This window comes from Calliphora vicina, chromosome 5, assembly GCF_958450345.1.
Source record: "Calliphora vicina chromosome 5, idCalVici1.1, whole genome shotgun sequence".
In the NCBI taxonomy this organism is placed as follows: Eukaryota; Metazoa; Arthropoda; class Insecta; order Diptera; family Calliphoridae; genus Calliphora; species Calliphora vicina.
In genome coordinates this window covers 68,701,945-68,724,051 of record NC_088784.1, presented here as the reverse complement: position 1 = coordinate 68,724,051, position 22,107 = coordinate 68,701,945, and the positions used below count along the sequence as shown (strand labels likewise).

At 33.3% G+C, this 22,107-nt stretch overlaps 2 protein-coding genes across 3 annotated transcripts in view; both read right to left on the bottom strand.

Moving 5' to 3' along the window:
- The window catches only part of Hil (Hillarin), a 112,897-nt gene that overhangs the window by 51,253 nt on the left and 39,537 nt on the right, over window positions 1-22,107 (bottom strand). The window lies entirely within an intron of this gene.
- On the bottom strand, window positions 1,473-6,929 carry LOC135961343 (uncharacterized). Its single transcript, XM_065512839.1, has one exon. The coding sequence runs from the start codon at window positions 6,927-6,929 to the stop codon at window positions 1,473-1,475; it is 5,457 nt and encodes a 1,818-aa protein (XP_065368911.1).

The following is a 22,107-nucleotide window of genomic DNA, read 5'->3' as shown; positions in this document are numbered from 1 at the left end:
TTAAATTAAAAAAGTGATTTACATTTTTTGGTTGAAATTTAATGAATAAACCAATAATTAAAACAAGTATTTTATATTTAGTAACATATTTATACTCATTTCCATTTGACTGAGATAATAATTTTGAAATTTTTACAAAATAAATGGACTTAGCACTTTTGTATATTTATAGTTATTTAATATTAACCGTTCCTGACTACCAAAAATTAAAAAATTTAAAGCTGTATATTTTTGTATATTTTATGTTTTCTACACATATATGACGGTTAACCGGTTTAACCGGTTTTTTCGATGTCGGTTAACCGAAAACCCGGTTTATTAAAAAAGGCCATTTTTCGGTTAATCGACAAACCGGTTTTTTAAAAAGTCGGTTTTTTATAAAACTAATTACCGCTGATGGTGGGTATAAAAAATTTAGCACAGCCGAATATAACTAAAACTAAAGAGTTAAGACACATTCCAACACATCACCAAATATATGAAAATTTCGGGAATGTCATGGAGTTTTTTGTATGAAAGCAAGAGAATTTAAAAAAGTTAAGATATTTACAGAAATTGTTTGAAAGGTTTATGTTGCCTCTTTGTTTATTTTTTTAATATAACATTATTACTTGTTTTGTTTGGATTTAATAATGCTAAGTTAAAATAAAGGAATTATGTGAGATGTAATTGGTCAATTCACAAGGTCTCTTATCATGTCATATTGTCATAATGTCCTAATATTTCACAAAATGTATCGTGAGAGTTTTCACGGAATTGACCGATATTAAATTTTGATAAAACTTTTTGAAAAATTCGAAAGCGAAAAAAAATATAAAATTGGTGTGTTTTACATTGTCTTTGATGAACAAGTGCATCACAATTGGAAAGTGAGGAATGTGAACAACCTCATCGTACTGGGAACGAATAGATCACTTTCCAATTGTTATCGCTGGCTGCGATGGTCGTCCATAAGGGGCGAATTTAACAACACCAAAAAAGACACAAACAATTTTAAATAATTTGCAGTAATGTGCGGTGCGACACGGTGCGTTTATTTCTATTAAAAAAATTATTAAAATTAAATAAAAGAAATACAAATAATGTTCAACTACTTACCGCAGTGCTTTTCCCTTATGAACTGACTTTACTTTAAATTATTATTTTATTTGGACCACTAGTTATTTATGTGTATAACACATTAAAAATAACGGTACCAACTTAACGAAACAAAAGCACTGCAGTGAGATCAATGTAAAAAAGAACAACAACTAATACATAATCTTCACTAACAAATAGGTAAATAAGACAAATAAACAAAACATTAAGGCGGCTCACAGGACGCCATATAACTTCAAATAAATATTTTAAATGAATTACAAAATTATACAATGAGAAATAATAAAGACAAATAATAAAACAAATAATAAAATTTCAGCTCTCTTATGAGCCATTCGGCGACATCCCCACCCCCGTGGATCGGCTACGATTCACTACTCCAAATCAAGGACAGCAAGCTTGGAAACAGGTCGCTTTAGTATTCCTGTACTAGTACGTACATCAGCACGACGAATAACACCATCTCTACCTAAAAACACGTCTTCCACTCTGCCTCGTTTCCAATCTCTACGGGACACGGCTGGATCGCAAATTAGAACCAAATCACCAATAGCAATAGGCTTCGTACGTTGACACCATTTGGAGCGTCTAGTCAACGTGGGCAAATATTCTTTTATCCACCTGTTCCAGAAATGATCACGTAGCTGACGGGAAATGCGCCACTGCTTTTTTAGTACAACAGACTGTTCGTCTTTTGCTCCGGCAGGAGTTTGTGTTGTATTAGGACAACCCAACAAAAAATGATTAGGCGTTAGTGGTTCTTCATCTTCGTGGCTCAACGGCAAGTGTGTCAACGGACGGGAATTCACAATATTTTCCGCTTCAATCAGGAAACTTTGCAGTGTGTGTTCACGAGGGGCGGATTCTTTCAAAGTTGACTGCAACACACGCTTTACACATTGGACCATCCGTTCCCATATACCACCTTCTGCAGGATTATGTGGACAATTAAACTGCCAATCTATACCTTTAGATGTAAGTTCATCTTGAATTTGAGCCACATCAAATACTTCACTGAACCTCTTGGCAACTTTATCAGCACCAACAAAATTTGTACCATTATCGCTCCTCAGTCTTGTAGGCAGGCCACGTCGATTTATAAAATTGCGTATGGCAAGAATACACGCATCGGTTGACAAATCGAAAGCGACTTCCAAATGAATGGCCCTTATGGTCAGGCAAGTAAATAAGGCCACCCAACGTTTTTCATGGCGACGACCAACGGTTACAATAACTGGACCAAAATAGTCCAATCCAGTGTAGGAAAATGGACGAATATATGGCGTCAATCTGTCTTTTGGCAAAGAACCCATAAGTGGTGGCACCGGCAATGTACGACGAAATCTGCAAATAAAACAATTAGAAACACGCTTACGTAAAATTTTTCTAAGGCGGGGAATCCAAAATGATCTTCGAATTTCACAAACTGTAGCTTCAAAATTTTGATGTTTCATTTTTTCGTGTACATGGGCCACAAACAACTCGGTGACAGGATGAAACGACGGTAATATAATCGGACGCCTTATATCCAATGGTAACCAACTAGCTGCATCCACACGACCATAAACTCGAAGTAATGAATTTTCATCCATATATGGAGTCAGGGCATACAACTCACTACTTTTGGGCAAAGTACCTTCATTTTTAATAATTTCAATTTCAGCGCTAAATTTTTCTCGTTGGGCTTGACGGCAAAGACAAATGTCAGCACTTTTTAACTCTGCAGTAGTTAAACCATTTCCTTCTTCAGGACCAATCTTCTTTTGGCAACGATTTATAAAACGTAACACCCAGGCAATCGTACGTTTTAATTTCAAATATGATGAAAATCTATCGAATTCAAAAACAACAGGGGTATTTACCAGCAAAACAAATTTGGGACGAAGTTCTTCAGTGTCTAGGTTACAAGTAGGTATTTCTTGCGTTTTTGGCCATTCATCTTCATATTCGTATAGAAATTTAGGTCCCGTAAACCAGCGGCAATCATCTGAAAAATTAACCTGGCTTTTCATTCTTGTAGTTTCATCGGCAACATTAAGATTTGTTGGCAGCCATCTCCAATCTGCTGGGCTAGTAGAATCAAGAATCTCAGTAATTCTATGGGCAACAAAGGGTTTATATCTTCGGCTTTCAGATCCAATCCAACTAACTACGGTGGTTGAATCACTCCAGCAAACGATTCTTGATACCTTAATGGAATGTTCCTTCAAAATTGTACCCATCAAACGAGTACCCAATACAGCAGCCTGAAGTTCGAGCCGAGGAATACTCATTGCTTTCAGAGGAGCACATCTAGTTTTTGCAGCTACAAAAGTCACTTCAATTTTATTATCAGCATTTATAGACCTCCAGTATGACACGGCACCAAATGCATCTTCACTAGCGTCGACAAAAACATGTAGTTCCAGGCGAGAAGGAACACCATTTCTAAAATAAAATCGAGGCACTTTAACATGGATGACATTTTGTAGCTCTTGGCGCCAATTATTCCACATCTCGTTTAATTCTCCGGGCAATGCATCATCCCATCGTATATTGTGTCTCCAAACTTCACGCATCAGTAACTTTGCCGTTATCATGTAGTAGCTCAGGAAACCAAGTGGATCAAAAACGGACATAACCACACTTAAAAGCTCGCGTTTTGTTGGACACCTCATACCTTCTATAACATCAGCATTCACGTTGTGGAACTTCAAATTGAACCTGAAAGTATCATCTTTAGGTTGCCAATACATACCAAGTATCTTCTCTGATTGTAGCTGGTTGACATCGCTGGAAAAATTCACCGGACTTTCCACTGTACCTTTAAGAGCCACAATTACTTTAGAAGAGTTCGATGAAAAATTACGTAGTTCAAACCCAGCTGATTTATGAATGTCGCGCACTTGTTTGGCAATCTCAATGGCCCTTGCTTGCGTCGGAAAACTATCCACAAAATCATCTACATAATGATGATCAACAATCGACTTCACTGCACGAGGATATTTATCACGATAGCTTAGGGCATTTGTTTCTTTTACATAATGGGCTACACAAGGCGAGCAAGCAGCACCAAAAGTCATGACTAGCATTTCATAAGAATCAGGTGGTTCTCTAGTGTCTTCACGCCAAAGAAATCTTTGAGAGCATCTATCTTCAGGAGCTACAATAACTTGGTGAAACATTTCTTTGATGTCCCCACACACTGCTACAGCACCAACTCGAAAATTAAATAAAACGGATGGCAGAGGCTTATATTGCTGCGGGCCTTTTAGCAGTTTAGAATTCAGGGAAACACCTTCAACAGTTGCGGCAGCATCAAACACTAAACGAATTTTTCCTGGCTTATTAGGATTAATCACTCCAAAATGCGGAAGATACCAAGTCCTGGGGCACAATTCAGCAGCTTCAATAGGCGACAATTTACGTACATACCTCTTGGACAAATAATCCCTCATGATGGATTTGTAGGCAGCACCAAATTCAGGACTTCTATTCATCTTTCGCTCAATACCAACAAGTCTATTTAGAGCCATGGAGTAGCTATCAGGCAACACAACATCATCTTCACGCCACAAGAGCCGAGTTTGGAATCTACCATCAATCTTAACTGTAGTTTCGTTCATAATTTTCCGAGCCCGTAAGTCATCCTTTGATTCTATGACCGGCAATAACTTCACACCAAAATTCTCTGTTTCAAAATAATTTGCCACTAAGTCATAGAGTCTTTGCTCTGGCTGAACTGACAAAAGACACAAATTTTCGCTAGATTGCTTACCCATCATTTTCCCAAATACGACCCATCCTAATGGGATGTTAGCAGCATATGGACCATTTTCATCCAGAGACACAATTTCATCAGGAAGTCCCAGATGAGAATGATCTAATCCAATCAGAACTTTGGGAACAACATCATTATATAATTTAATGGGCAAACCAGGATGGCGACTTAAATCCATATTGAAGCTTTGGGCCGGCAATTTTAAATTTGAAACTCCATAAACGTTTCGCAAGGCATATTTTCTCTGCTTACCAATTCCACTTATGTGCATATCAACCACTGTTGCCGTTTCTTGTGATGCCTTACCAGCATACCAATTCAAATTCAATTGACTTTGATGCCCCTGAAGACCAAGTTTCTTCACCAAGGAGCTGTCCACCATAGTAACCGATGAACCTTCATCCAACAACGCATAGGTTTCAATTTTGTTACTGGGACCATAAAGCACAATTGGCACCACTCGGAACAACAACACACCTTTATCTGCAGCTTTAGACACACAGCTAAGAACAGACTCATTTTCATTTGTGGAACCACTTGGAGCAGGCGACTCAGACGAAAGCGTATTATTTCCACCATCATTAATTTTGACATCATGTAATAATTTGTTATGTTTTCTTAGACAACCATCCACGGGACACGTCTTTCGATAACGGCAAAATCTACTCGAATGTCCACTACCCAGACACGAAAAACATAACCTCATTTTTTTCACTTCACTCCAACGATTAGGCACACTTAATGAACCAAATTTTCTACAATCAAATATTTTATGATTTGCCTGGCACATAGGGCATTCTTGTTGTTTACGTTGACCATCAGCAGCATGAAGGACAACTTTTCTTTTGGGTTCATTATTTTGACGATTTCCACTTGTAGTTTGCACCATTCTTACCAAATCAGCAACATCTTTGAGCCATTTGCTAAAATCCAAAATAGTTGGGTATGGTTTTATTGTTGAGGCACAGCGGGCCCACTCCATTCGTTTACTCATTGGAAGCTTTCCGACCAATTCTTCCATTAATGTTGGATTAGCTAAATGCTGTTGTCCATTAGCAGTTTGCAAAAAGGCGGCAAGATTCCGCACTTTAACAGCAAAGGGCACAAGCTTATCCACAGCACTTTCACTAATGGGCGAAATTTCTTTCACTTGTTGTAGCTGGCAACGAATAAGCATCTCTGGGCGACCATATTGAAAACACAATTGTTCCATAACCATACTCACGTTATCTGCATGGATCAGCAACGACTTCACACATTCACGGGCATCACCCTTCAAAGCTTTTTGGAGCCTTAAACAATTTTCAAAATTATTATAATTATAAACAGCAGTCGATTGATTAAAAGCCGTTGAGAACATGGGCCAATCTTCAGGCGAGCCACTAAAATCCGGTAAATCATAAATTTTTCGATGCATCAATAACGAACCACCATTTTGAGACAATCGGAAATTTGGCGGCAACGGTTGACTTCCACACAAATTCGAAAAATTATTTTCATTGCAGCTTACCGAAGAAAATGGCGTACGACGTTCAGTGCAGTCAACGTTGGCTGAGGCAGAATTGTCAACGTTGACTTCGCTGGTACCCGTTACTGGCGGCGCCATATTGGATGGCTGTGGCATGGCGGCTGAAGAACTCGGCGTCGAATTAGCGTTTGTGGCAATCGACAACGCTCGTTGGGCATTTAACAACTGGGCCTGAAGAATGTTGATCTGACTTTGAAGGCCTTCCAAATTAAGCTGTGCAGAAGAGCTTAAATTATTTTCAGCAAAATTTTGTTGGTTATGTTGAACATTGGCAACTGTGGTAGCTATGGCATAAGTTGTTCCGGCGGCGGTGGAACTTGTAGGCACTCCGGCGACAGAAGGAGCAATTACAATTGGTTGATTTGTTGTGACGTCAATAGTACTTACGTTTTGTGGAGGCACTCCAGCGGCGGAGGGAGTCAAAGATGTTCCGGCGACATGGGAACTGGCAGGCAAAGAAGAAACTCCGGCGACCGATGGAGCCACTTGTTGAGAAACAATTTTTGTTCCGGCAGGCGAGGAACCACTACTAGGCTGGCTCATTGTTGACTGTAATCGCTGGCTTTTTCTTGCTGGGGAGCGATGCATTATGAACCACAAATAATCACAAGCGTTTCTCAAAGAGCACACAAAATCTCACAAAAATCACAGCAAATAAGCACCAAAATGTTTTAAATATATTTTTATTTGTTCCGGCAGAAAGGGAACCACTTTAAAATATTTCAGATTTAATTTTATTTGTTCCGGCAGACAAGGAACCACTTTAAATATTTTTAAAAAATGTATTTTGTGTTCCGGCAGGCAAGGAACCACTTTTGGAAATCTTCAAACAATTATTTTATGTTCCGGCAGGCAAGGAACCACTTTATTTATTTCCAAATTAATTTGTATTTGTTCCGGCAGACAAGGAACCACTTCGCACAAAAATCTGCAAACTTTGTTTTATTCCGGCAGACAAGGAACCACAAAATTTTTGCAAATATCAGCTCAAAAAGTGCGAAATAAAATTTGTTATCGCTGGCTGCGATGGTCGTCCATAAGGGGCGAATTTAACAACACCAAAAAAGACACAAACAATTTTAAATAATTTGCAGTAATGTGCGGTGCGACACGGTGCGTTTATTTCTATTAAAAAAATTATTAAAATTAAATAAAAGAAATACAAATAATGTTCAACTACTTACCGCAGTGCTTTTCCCTTATGAACTGACTTTACTTTAAATTATTATTTTATTTGGACCACTAGTTATTTATGTGTATAACACATTAAAAATAACGGTACCAACTTAACGAAACAAAAGCACTGCAGTGAGATCAATGTAAAAAAGAACAACAACTAATACATAATCTTCACTAACAAATAGGTAAATAAGACAAATAAACAAAACATTAAGGCGGCTCACAGGACGCCATATAACTTCAAATAAATATTTTAAATGAATTACAAAATTATACAATGAGAAATAATAAAGACAAATAATAAAACAAATAATAAAATTTCAGCTCTCTTATGAGCCATTCGGCGACACCAATTGTGATGCACTTGTTCATCAAATACAATGCTTAAGATTCGGTTAAGCCGAGCTGTCGAGTCGAGATATATTAGGACATTATGATAATATGACTGATAAGAGACCTAGTGTTTTAAATACACGGTTTACAAAGAAACACTTGCGATAATATACAATATCCAGCTGGTATATTGTAGGTCATGTAATTGTCAGCATGAACCACCTATATAAGTATTTAGTTTATTAATTCATTACTGTATTGTAATTGCATGTAATATTTTTTCTTTCACATGGCGTCATAGTTCATCTGATAGTCTGCTTTTTTTTTGCCAAGTAAAATATAAAATCAACAACAATAAATTTACATTCATTCAGACATAAATAAAAAAATTTTTTTTAACAATAACAACAACTTTTGCTCATTTCTCAGCTTATGACGGATGTTCATAAAACTTTAATTTTGTTTTTTGGGGGAAAGATTTTGTATGCTACAAATACGAGTAAAACCAAAAAAAAAAAATAATACGTTTTTATGAATGAAGGTGTCTTATAAATATGTATTTTCCAAAAAAATAAACATAAAAAACATGTGTATCTTTATAATTATATAGCTGGGCTGTATAAATAATCACTTTATTTCTTAACTGATAATTAAATAAGTGGGTGGCATTTTTTACAAACATTTTTCATTATCTGTCTGTCTATCCATTTGATTTGATATTTTAGCCCTTATAAGATGTTCTAAACATTTATTATTGATAGGCCTGAAATGCTAAAGATTGTATTTTACTTATATGACAACATCTTTTCAGAAAATATAGATTTGTAGCTGATAATAATGCGTGGTTTATGTTTTATCAATTAAACTGTGACTGTTTTGTTTTTTGGTCATTTATTTTGGCCAGTGGCTTAGTTTCTAACCAAATTTAGTGACTGGTTGGTGTTAGTAAGTATTTGTTTTAGTTTTTGCTTTCCAAAAAGGTAATCATTAATAATATGACAATCTTCACAAGTTTATTGATTTTTAGTGATATCATAACTTTATTTAGTCATTGACAAAGAGACTGAAATAGGAGTAGAAAGGTGTCAACATGTGTTGGATTAGATAGAATTGAGCTATATTACAATTTGGAATATTGGTTTAGGTTTTGAGTTTTAAGTTTTAATTAAAACGCATTTTTATGAGTTGCTTGTAAAGTTTGATGAGTTCAATATGCATATATGTGAAAGCCAAGCTATTTTCAACTTAAATTTTGTATCAAATGTCATAGATAAGGTACTTTTTTTTTTAAAGACAATTCATTAAACCAATGAGTTAAAATAATCGGTATTATCAATCCCAATCACTAAACTAACATATGAATCAAAATTGGATCCTAGAATTTGGATGATGTATCGAATAGGTCAAAAGAAGTCAATCGGAAAATAAATTTGCCAAAAGCTCTAGATTACATGGAAAGGAGGGTGTATTATCTACTTAAGTCTGCTAAATTCATGAATTATTTCCTGAGAAATGTATATTTTTACTGAAAAAAGTTGTAAATTATTGGGTGTATGACTTAAAAATGCGTGATTTTTTCATATTTGTAGCTTTTATTTGGAAACATTTGTGCTATTTTTTGAGGCCAAGAATGTATCAAGCTAATATCGGATACTCTATTCCAAAGTGAAGTGTATCCCAGAGATAACGTATTGCATCTATCACAACAAATGGGGATGGTCTGTACTATAAAGCGGATGAGGCAAAACTTCCCAACCACTTCATTCTAAATACTTTTTAACAGGTATTGCAACATGTGGCCGAGCGTTGTCATAATGGAATATTACGGTTTCATGTCTGGCCGCATATTCTATGTGTTTTTCGGCCAATGCTCGCTTCAAACGAATTAGTTGCATTTGATACAGGTTCCCTGTGATGGTCTGGGCAGACTACAGCAGCTCATAATATGTAATAGCATTACCATAGCGCTATGGATATTTGGCTTTGGTATTGATTCGATTGGTTGGTCGGGCTTCACATACGATCTCTTACGCTTTGGGTTATCGTAATGGATCCATTTTTTATAGCAAGTAATAATTCGGTGCAAAAATTATTTTTTTTATTACATCCAATCATCATTTAGGACATCCAAAATCGTCTTTCGAGGTCTCTTGGCTTCAATTCGTATGGTACCCAATTTCTCTACTTTTGGATGAATCCTGCTGCAAACGTTTTGAAACTTGTATTAACTTTTGTAAACTTGCAAGAAAAAAGCAGACTTAGTTTAAATAGACAGCCCCCATGTGCTCCCTTGTGATTATTGTCTAGAAAGGGGTAAAGAGGAAACAATTTATCCTAACTGACCAATTTGAGTTTATAATCAAACCATTGCGTTGCTCGCATTAATGTATCAAGCCTTCCGATGTTCCTCTCCTATAGAAGACATCAGGTCGTTCAGGAAGTAGTCGCCCAGAATTTGCAATCTTCGGTCAGTCAACAATGACAGATGATGTAATTCACTGTCTCGGCCTCTCCTTTATCATTAATACTTCTACAGAAGTCATTATATGGTAAATTGAATCCCGTGTTGTGTAGGCAGTAATCTATGTAACCACATTTTTTAGTCGATCACGCTGAATGTCATAATTCCATCCTTTTTTATTCAGAATTCTCTAAAAAAAATCGTCATATCTCCAAATTGTTCAGCTTTATTTCAAAATTCAGCATTCTGAGAGACATGTTTTTCTTGAACTTCGAGCAAGATTTGGTTTGTATCATCGTTCATATAGATGAACATATAATTTCGCGATCAGAACCTGTCAAGTAGCCGCCTCGATCGTGTAATATCCACATCTGGATTTTGTGCTTTGACATTATGTGACGTTAAAACTCTTTGTCGATAAGCTAGCTACGATTTAAACTTGGCTGCCAACATTACTCACGTAATTCGCGAGATTCCCGTGGAAATACTGGAAAGAATGATAGCAAATTGGACATTCCGAATGGACCACAAACAACGCACTCGCGGCAAAAATTTGAATGAAATTATTTAAGAAAAGTAAATGTTCTTTTGGGTCATAATTATGATTCCAAAATTAATTATATTTTAAGAGTTTTAGTTTCTAAAAACAAATCTCAATACCGTTTATTAATAACATTTGTCAATGGTGGTCTGAGAACGCAATTGTGGACTCCCATCTCTACCCATCATTTGCACGATGTGAACATGCAGTTCTATCCAGAAAATGCCAACTGAAAAATGTCTCGCCATCTCGTTCAGAGATACCAGTCGCTTTAGGACCAGATTATATGTCGTGTAGACATCCTTAAGAGATTATAGGTAGGCCTATATATCTCCACCATATACTCGATAAACTCAACTCAATTCACGGCTGGGATCTCAGCCTGTAGAACACTACACTGGTACGGTAGTTTATAAGATACACCAGTCTGTTCAATATAAAAGCAATCATTGAATTATTTGTATTATCCTTTAATCCACTTTAAAGCTCTCGTCGAATTGAACCTCTTATTATCAGTGCCGAAGTACGTAGGATTCTTTTAACAAAAAATACTGAACTAAGCATGTGGTCAGAAAAATGTTAGCAAATAAAATAAGCTAAGGACGGAAAAGAACTCGCCTACTTATCGAAACCATATAAATTCATATTACAGTTTATTTTTAGTTCTAAAAACAACTCCTAAAAGTTTTATAATAAAATTTAATTTTAGTTTAAAATCTGTATTATAAATACATTTAAAAGTAATAAACATTTAAATAATAAAATTTTAATTTTTTTCGATTCATAAAAATTTTAATTTTCAATTTATACAGTTTAAATTGAAATTTATTCTTAGATATGACAATTTTTTTCTGTGTATGTACAAGAAGTATACATATTTAATAAAATATTTATTTACATTTATGTAAATTATTCACAAACCACCTGAATAAAATGATCAATGGAAAAAAAGTGTTTGTGGTTTAAAAATAAAATGCGAAATGAAAGAAATGGAAATTAAATACTTTCAATTTCTATATTTCTTTTTAGCTTCAACTTTATTTATTATCTTTCACATAATTTTATTGTTATTTTATATGTTTTATTAATAATAATATCACAATAACAATAATAAAAATAAAAATAATAATAATAATGACATAATGCCCACATTCGTAGACAAAATGACACAGACAGAGGAAAATGTTAAGAAAAAAGAAAAAAAAAAATACAAGCTGTTGGTGAAACGTAGGAATTTTATTAATTTATATTTAATGAAATAAAATTACAATAGAAAATAGCTTTAGTTAAATAATGAATTTCTAATATTTAGCTTTATACGACTATTTATATCTAAGGGCGAAAATATCCAAGTAGATTTTATTTCAACGTTAATAAAAATAGTTATATTTTTGTTTTTAATAACTATGTGTCATTTTGAATTTTGTGACAACAAAGCGTCATATGAGGGTAGTTTTGCTTTACTTCTTTAACCCTCCGTTAGTCGCAACTGATCTAGTTTTATTGTAAATTTTTTAAATTTTAAGCTATTTTTAGATAAAAATATATTTTTAATGAAATTTTATTTTGATTATTTTTTAAATACTTTGAATTTAATATTGTTTTTATGTTTACGAAATAAAAAGTGAAGAGATTATTTTCAAACGCGGCTTCTTCTTTGATATCATTTTGATACATTGCGACTAGTCTCAATTGAAAATGATTGCGACTAAAGGAGGGTTAATTTGAAAAAAGTACCGCAGAGGCACACCGAGCAATCGGTACCGATTGCTTATGGTGAATGGGTTTTATCGGTTTCAATGTGGGAGAGATGGTTTGTGCGGTTCAGATGTGGTGATTTTATTAGGAGCTACTCAATCAGCAATTTAAAAATGTCTGCAAGCAGCAGGGAAATTGGGTACCATACGAATTGAAAACGAGAGACCTTGAATGACGATTTTGTTTGTCTGAAATGCTGCTTGAACGCTAAAAAAGAAAATCATTTTTGCATTGCATTGCACCTGTTAAAAACTACATATTTAGAAAGAAGTGGTTGGGAAGTTGCTTATAGTCCAGACATTGCCCCGTCCGACTACTATTTGTTTCGATCGATGCAGAACGCTCTATCTGGGATACCCTTCACTTCAGAGTATCCGAAGTTGGCTTGATTCGTTCGTGGCCTTAAAATGTGAGCAGTTCTATAAAAATAAATTTAGTAAAAAATCATTGCTTCCACAACCACACTAGAAGTAGTACAGACTAACGCTATTCTAGTACTAGTTGTGGAACTAACATATTTTTTCCCGGTAGTAGTTTATTAATTAAATTGAAAGTTATTAAAAATAGCTACCAAAAAACAGTTCTTTCTTTTGAAGTGATGAAAATAAGATTCGCTAAGAACTGCTTCATAAAGTTGCTATATAATTAATTCAAATTAACCGTTAAAATACTATTGTTATCAATGTTATTTATAATGCTAATATTTTTGTGATACTTTCAATTATGTTTTTTATTGTATTTATTTAATATACTCTTATTTCAATGATTGTTAACGTTTATATTAAAAAATGTGTGAATATTTTAACGAGTGAGGGTTTTATACATAAACACTACTCTATTGTTAAACATTTGCTGAATTCTTTGGTTTTATTAATTTTTTTTAATAGTTGGAAAGGTCAAGAATTGGCTAGTGAAAAAGAAACTAAAATGACAGCAATATTATGATCTTGTGAAAAAATTTAATTAAAGTGAGTATGCACAGTGGAGTAGAATACAACAAATTTTGGAAATTAATGATTAAATAAAAATTTTTAACAAAATATTTAAAATTTTTTATTTGCCAAATTTCGATACTCCATTGTGAAGGATGTTCTGGAAAATTAACAAAAAGTATCATAAATTAGGTTGAAAATTAAATAAAAATATTTAAAATTATACTAAAAATATATACTTAGACATTTTAATTTAGCTGTAAAAGCTTTGCCATTTATAGACCAATTTTTCATATTTTTAGTAGACAAATTTCCTGAAGCATACCCGATGTCCCTAAGTTATTTCGAAGCTGTAAAATTTTATTTCAATAGACGTGTGTATCGTTCCTTCAATAAATTCGTTATAGATTCAAAAGGTAAAAGATTCCATCATTTTATTTCTACAAATACGGATGATCTGGCCAGACCTTAGCTGATCGAAGACTGTATGTACCATGACATTCATTCCGAAGCGAGGGAAAGTGTCACACACTAAGTCATAGTATTTTAAAGCAATAGTTTACCTTGTTTTCTGCTAAGTATCTTGGAGTGAATCATTGACGATCGTACATACCCGATCGATGGACCGAATGTACTGTGACATTCATTCCTAAATTACCAATACGATTTTCATAAATCACAATCACATTCGAATGTATGTGGACCACTATCTACATCTCAATATGCCTATGGAGGGCAAATCGGTTGAAATGAAACTTTACTTGTTAGTAGGAAATATTGAGAAAACGCTTGATTTGGCAGTTTTACATTGGTAGCCTTTCTGTATATAGAAGGGGCTTTTAATAATATGGAATCGGCAACTATAGGAACAGCTGGATCTTACAATTGTTAGATTTATTAGGGAGCTTCTGAACTATAGCATCATACATTCTAAAATGAAAACGGCCAAAAGAGGCACACCTCAGTGAACAGCTTATCTACACTTATTTTGAATTTGAACACAAATTGTTCGCTCAGAAAATTGGATTACATGGGCTACAAGTAGAGTATCCAAAAAAACCGTCAAATTTAAAAAACCGATTTCCAGTTTTTGAAAAAACCGGTTTTGATTATTGTTTTTAAAAAATTGGTTAAACGGTTTCGGTTTTTGTCTTCAAAAAAAACCGGTTAACCGGTTTATATAAAATTTTTATTTAATATGAAAAAGGTCTCCTTAAATTTATTTTTATTTATTTTTCATAAATATGTTTGAATGAGTTTTAGAAAATATATTTGTTTGTTCGTAAAAAAACCGAAAAGTTTACAAAGATGAAAAAACAGGTTGATCGGTTTTCGGTTTTGGATACTCTAGCTAGAAGACTGTCGCCTATGTCGACGATATTGTGGTGGTACTCTCACGTATTCATCTGAGCATTATCTCCACAATTATTGGTCTTCAAACTTTTTTGGATGGCATGGGCAATCACTTTCTGAACAGCACAAACCCGCATTTTTAAGTTATACACCCAATAAATTGCCCAACTGTGACAAAAAGTTGAAAGGTTTTTTAAAAAAAATCGCAGAAAATATCAATTAATTTTAATTAAAATTTTTAAACAAATGTTTAGTTCAGTTCAGTGACCTGTTTATAAAAGGTGTTAATTTACCACTTACTCCCAGTACATTGTCCTATTAAAATTAAAGTATTACATTTAAAGTATTACAACTTGAACCGGTTGCTTCCCCAACTATTTTTTTTGGCTGCATTCAGTTGGAAACTTTGTGTTGCTTAAAAGAGAATAAATACAGAGAGAGAGGCAAAGATGAATAGAAAAGGGGGAAGCTAATCCTATCCTGCGCTTTTCACTAGGCAGAGACTCCATAATAATATCAGTTTAATAACCACTTCAAATAGCCAGTTCACGTTTCTGATTCTGATACCCCATTGTATGTCTATGGCCTTCCTGCAGACATAAATTGCCGTCTGCTGGGCTTCCCATACAGTTTATGACACCCAATTATTTTTCGCTATCCGAAAGTGTAAGTTCAATACCATTCCATTGGGAAAAGGATCAGTTTTGTCTCTATTCACACTCAGTGCACTGTCGATGCTCCATTGACTTGACGTTTGGAATGCATCCTCCATCCATGGCTTTGTGCTGATTTTGAGACGAAAGACAAAGATCGCCCAGGCCATCCAAAAATTACGCCATGAAGATTGTTGTCAAACTCAACAGGTGCTTGCAAAATCATTGGATGCTACTCAATCACAATTTCAAAATGTTTGCGAGCAGCAGGATTCATCCAAAAGCAGGAAACTATAAAAGCAGACCTTGAAAGACGATTTTGTATGTCCGAAATGCTGCTTGAACACTATAATGGACACCAAATGGTGCTAAGGTAATACTCTGAATATGTTGTGAGCAAAAGGGTCCCATCAAGTATCTACCTTACTAACGACTTGTCAACACGGTTTTCGCAAAGGATCTTCAGCTGTGATTAATATTCTACAATTATCAACTTTCTGATGTCATTTATACTGATTTCAGCGTTCAGCTGATGAAAGCGTTCGACAAAGTTAATCATAAACTTCTGCTAAAAAAATTGGTTATAATGGGTTTCAACAATACAATGGTTAAAGTCATATAGTTTATGCAGAACAGTCCGTAAAATTCAATTCTACAATTTCGAAGAAAATTTTGGTAAAATCTGGTGTTCCGCAGGGAAGTCACCTCGGCCCTATTTTATTTTTACTTTTTATCAACGATTTGCGTGAAGCAATAAACTATTCGAATGTACTGATGTTCGCAGATGATGTTAAAATATTTTTAAGCTTGAGACATTCACCAGATCATATTTATCTTCAGAGGGACTTGGATAATTTTTATAATTGGTGCAGCCATAATTTAATGCAACTAAACCTGAAGATATGTAAGCACATGACTTTTTCGAGAAGGTGTGATGTTTTCGATCACTACTACATCGGTGGTTATAAACTAGAGTCGGTAAAAGCAATTATGGATCTCGGTATTTTGTTAGATGGAAAATTAAACTTCATACAACATATTACGATGGCTGTTAATAAAGCTCGAGGAATCTTAGCTTTTATCAAACGATGGGCCCAGGAATTTAATGATCCATTCATCACTAAAACATTATTTACGTCACTTGTAAGACCGATTTAGAGTATGGCTCAATTGTGTGGGACCCCTACTATAATGTTTACATTGATCGTGTCGAATCTGTCCAGAAACAATTTTTGCTATTTTGTTTAAGAGATGTATATCGAGGATATTTTTCGCTTCCATCATATTCTTCACGACTTACTTTGATTCGACTGCCAACATTAAAAAGCCGAAGAATTATGCTTAAAGTTTAATTTCTTGTAAATCTTTTAAATGTAAATGTTTTATCCGATTTTCTTTTAAGTAAGATATCATTAAATGTTCCTCTACGCTCATTACGATTTAATAACCCACTTTATGTTAAAATTTTTCGAACAAACTAATTTTAACGAAATGTTTAACTTTATAGATTTCAATTTAAATGTTAATATTATAAAACGAAATATTATTATCAATCTAAACAACTAACAATCTTAACATTAAGAATAATTGTATAATTTAATTTAACAATCAGTCTGTAAGGATAATATCCATAGACTAAATTAAATAAATAAAAAATAAATATATTATGAGCTGCTGTAAGCTGGCCAGACATTCACAGGGAACCTGTACCGATTGCTGCAACGGAATCGTTTGAAGTGATCATAAACGCCCAGAATATGTGGACAACGATCGGCCACATGTTGTTATACCTATTAAAAAATATTTAGAATGAAGTGGTTGGGAAGTTTTGCCTCACCCGCTTTATAGTCCAGACTATTATTTGTTTCGATCGATGCAGAACGTTCGCTCTGGGATACGCTTCACATGGAAAACGGCTTGATTCGTTCTTGACATCAAAAGATTATCAGTTCTTTTGGCTATGAATCCATATGTTGTCAGAAAGATGGGAAAAACTCGTTAGCTATGAGTTTTGACCAATACTTTGTATAAATTTATATTGTACAAATGTTTCAAAATAAAAGCTAAATTTTAAAAAAATTCCTCATTTTTAAGTCATACACTCAATATAAGTAACAAGATTAGAGCGTTTTAAGCGACGGATATAAATTTATCTTAAATAAATTATACCGTGATTTCAGAGTAAAATTTTTTTTTTATCCGGTTTAATAAACATCGTGTTCGCTGGATTGGTTATGTTTTAACTGAATAACAGCTTAATTAACCCTAATTTCTTTTAGCGTATATCCATAAAGTAGGCCTAAATCTATAATACCTAGATGTTCAATGCACATTTGACATAACTTTCTACAAAAGTTGTCAAACTGTCTTTTAATAAAAAACATAAAGAAAAACATTTCGATATGTTTTTTGTGGCTCACGTTTTATAAAGTATGTTGCTGAGGTCTTTTGTTTTAATTAGTTGTTCATTTACAAAATATGTTCAAATGCTGCTACTGTTTGATTTATTTCATTTGCATTATTCAGCTTATTCATTATGTTTTAACCGAGTATTATAATTATATACTGCATATTATTTAGTTTTATTTTTTTTTTTTTGGAAAATGTTCTCATTATTTACTTAAAGTCATTTCAGTTGTTAAAAATGCCGCTGAAATGAAATAAAACTTCTGTACGATTTCTTTACAATTTATCATAAAGCACGAAAACAATAAAATTAAACTACAAATTCATACAAAATACAAAGTTTCACAATTGTTTGTCATCGTTCAGAAATTCTGAATGTGTAACTATAATTTTAAAAATAAATAAATCTTAAATAATATTAGAACAAACGAAAAGCGAAGAAAAGGGTTACAGTCATTGCTCATAGTCGTAATATGTCAGCAGAACTGATTTAATAATAATTTGTATGTATACGATAAAATCGTGACAATTCGTTGCCTTAGTTTGTAGAAGTAGAAACAAAATATTAACACCAAATAATAGACGTTTCATGGCGGCAAATAACTAAGTACTAGCGATATCAAATGATGATAACGACTAACAAGCACAAATACATAATTTATGGGTGATGTAAACGATTCAGTCTAAATACTCGATTACCATATAAATTTGTCATTTAAAATTATTTTCAAACATGAATACGGATTTTAAAATAATATAAATATGTGTAATATGTATTAAATATGCATATAGTCAGCTCTCATGTCTGAAAAAGTTTTAATTTAATTGTAAATTTTACGACATTTTTTTATTTTCATTGATGATGATTTTTTATACTTCCAAAAATCTCTACTTATTGCAATCCCAAAGGATTATGTGAAAAGGTCTATAGCTTTCATACACAAAATAAACTTATAAAATATATAGGCTTTTTGCAGACAAGTCAACGATATGCAAGTAAATCGTGTTCTTAATAGACACATAACTTAACAAGTAAGAGAGCTATATTCGGTTGTGCCGAATCTTATATACCCTTCACCAAATTATACTTCAAAATACAAATTTTAAATATTTTTAGGTAAACTAAATTTTTTTTTTCCAAAGTTGTTCTTTTCATTTTTTGTAAAAAAAAAATTTGGAATTATTTAAAAAAAAATTTTTTTTTGGTTTTTTAAATTTAAAAAAAAAAAATTCGTTTTTTAAATTTTTTATTTTGTGAAAGAAAAAATTCGGGTTAAAAAATATTTTTTCCGATTTTCACCCATTGGTCCAACTTACTATGGTCTTATATACGTCGTGGCCAAGGTCTTTGAAATATCTATCATTAGATATCCATATAGTATATAGTAATCCAGATATAGGTCAAAAATCGAGGTTGTCCTGGTTTTTTCCTAATATCTCTGCCATTTGTGGGCCGATTTTGCTGATTTTAAATAGGAAACTTCTCGAAAGCATGGCTGACAAAATTATTGAAAATTTGGATCCCGAACATATCTGGGGTCTTCAGAAAATTGATTTCAACAGACAGACGGACATGGCTTAATCGACTCCGGTATCTATAAGGGTCCTGAATATATATAGGGTTGGAAAAGTATATTGTGGAAATTACAAACGGAATGACGAAGGTGAAGGGTATTAAAAAGGCAGCACTGTTTTTGTGACAGCAGATTTGACAGTTCTCAGTTGTTTTGGGGTTAATTTGGTTTGACAATTTATCATTAATAAACTCAGCCCAGAGCAACGTTTGCAAATTGTTTAAATTTATTTTGGAAATCATGATCCAAATGTGTCAATTCATCATTGTACTCAACAATTAAACTTGTGTCAGTCCATTTATGGAAAATTTTGCATAAGGATGTTGGTTTGCGTACTTACAAAATTCAGCTCGTACATCGTCTTAGTTCTCGCCGTACACTTGGAGAATTGGCCGAAGGAAACACAATTTCATTGGATAATTGTGTTCAATTATGAAAAAAAAATTTGGTTAAATGGATATGTCAATAAACATAATTGTTTGCAATTCAATGGAGCATCGACAGTGGACTAAATATGAATACGGGATAAACTGATATTGTGCTGTTTTCGAAAAGATACAAGATACATATTAATCTTGCCCCGATTGAATGGTATTGAACTGACACTTTCGGACGGCGCAAAATACCTGGATATCATTCTTGACTGTAAACCAGTGATGTTCAAAAATAAAAATAAACATAATGTAAAACACTTAAAATAAGAACAAAATAAAGAATGTTTAAATTTAGAATTTTGGCCAGATATAACCAATTTATTAAATGAATTTAATATAAATTTTAGGAAAATTAAAGTATCTATATTATACGACCGAAATACTCTCAAATTTTTTATTTATTTTTGACTTTGTTTTTATTGTGTTCAATTGTAATTGAAACGCGTATATTTGCTATGCTTCATCCAAAAACCAACCAACAACAATGCTTATTGAATTTCTGAAAAAATGAGACATTTGTTATGCTCTTTAAAAGAGCATAACAAATGTGTTTACATTTTTTAAACAATTGTTGTATGAGATGAACATCACTGCTGTAAACTGAAACGTGGACAGGCTATTTGAAGCGGTTACTAAACTAATGTTATTATGGAGTCTGCCTGCTAGAAAACGCTGGATAGAGTCTCGAACTGACTGTAACTGTATACATCTTCTGTGAATTAGATTCCTCCTTTATTCTTCTCATCTATCTCTCTGTTTTTTCTCTTTTAAGCAACACAAAAGTATGCACTCAAGCAAAATCCAAATAGAATTGTCGCATTTGGAGCTATGATAAACCTCAATTCATTGCACTATAGGTAATTTCACCCATTTTTGTGACCAAAACTATAAGGAATCAAGGTTGCTGATTTCGAATCTGAGATAAAAATTTTTCAAAATCCAATTCTTCTGATTTACATAAAAAACGGTAAACGGGGGTATTCAAGATTTCGAATCTGAGGTAAAATTTTTCAGATTCAAAATGGCGGATCCAATATGGTGGGAACTCTCCCATCTAACTGAGATATTCTTACAAAAAATTCCCACTTTTTCCTTTACATAATCCGATTCCTCATTCCTCATTGCATTCTTCTCCTCTTTATTTTTCTGATCCAACTAAACTTCCGCATGTTTGCTATTTTGCAAGCGGAGGTTGCCACGAAAAATGATATTTCTCAAAAAATTGACAAATTAAACTCAAAATTCTTCCTTTAACACATTTATGATTGTTTAAACCGGCCACATTCGGCCAACTTTTTAAAAGCTTATCCAAAATTTATTTTTCAGAAAAACTTATTATCAAATACCATACATTCTTGAAAGTACAAAGGACGTCTTTTTGCCTCAAAAATGGTTGAAATTACCTATAGTGCATTGTCGAAACTTGATGAGAAAAACTATAAAATCTACGATTCATTTAGCTTTAATATGACATTAAAACTTATAACATCGGACTAACAGTTCTAAACTTATTAACAGTATTTATATATAAAAAACAAACTAAAGCGATTTCCGGAGTTCAGAAAAATAATGGTTCAAAAATTGATTTTTTGATTCGAAATTTTTCGTTTCGTCACAAATATAGAAGATTTTAGAATGAAATAAAACTCATTTTAAAGCAGAATATAAATTTTGAGCCGTTTTTACATTTCTCTTTATAGGAAAAAGGAAAGTTCGTATATTTCAACGTCAAAAAATTTCCTTCACAATGAAGTTCAGCGAAATTTGTGGCCATAGCAAATGAAAGACTTTAGAAGGCTTCTGTACAGAAGGCAAGCTTTTTCTATAATGAGTTCGCACTTGGAAGCAGGTTTGTGTCTGTTTTGATCGGTATTAATCACAGCTTTTGTATTCTCTCTTACAATTGATCGTTTATTACTTTAAACTACTGCTTCTAAGAAGCATCTTTTTTAAGTTGAATTTATTACTAGGTTTTTTAAACTAAATATTTTCATGCAATATCAGTGACCAAAATCTAAATACTTTACTTTATGTTGCAACAACTGTAAAAATAGAGAATGTTTAAAAAATATTTTTAAAACATAAATCGTTAGCTTA

Bases quoted from the DNA above. Each gene is read 5' to 3' on its own strand.
- LOC135961343 (XM_065512839.1), bottom strand. From the start codon at position 6,929: ATGAGCCAGCCTAGTAGTGGTTCCTCGCCTGCCGGAACAAAAATTGTT.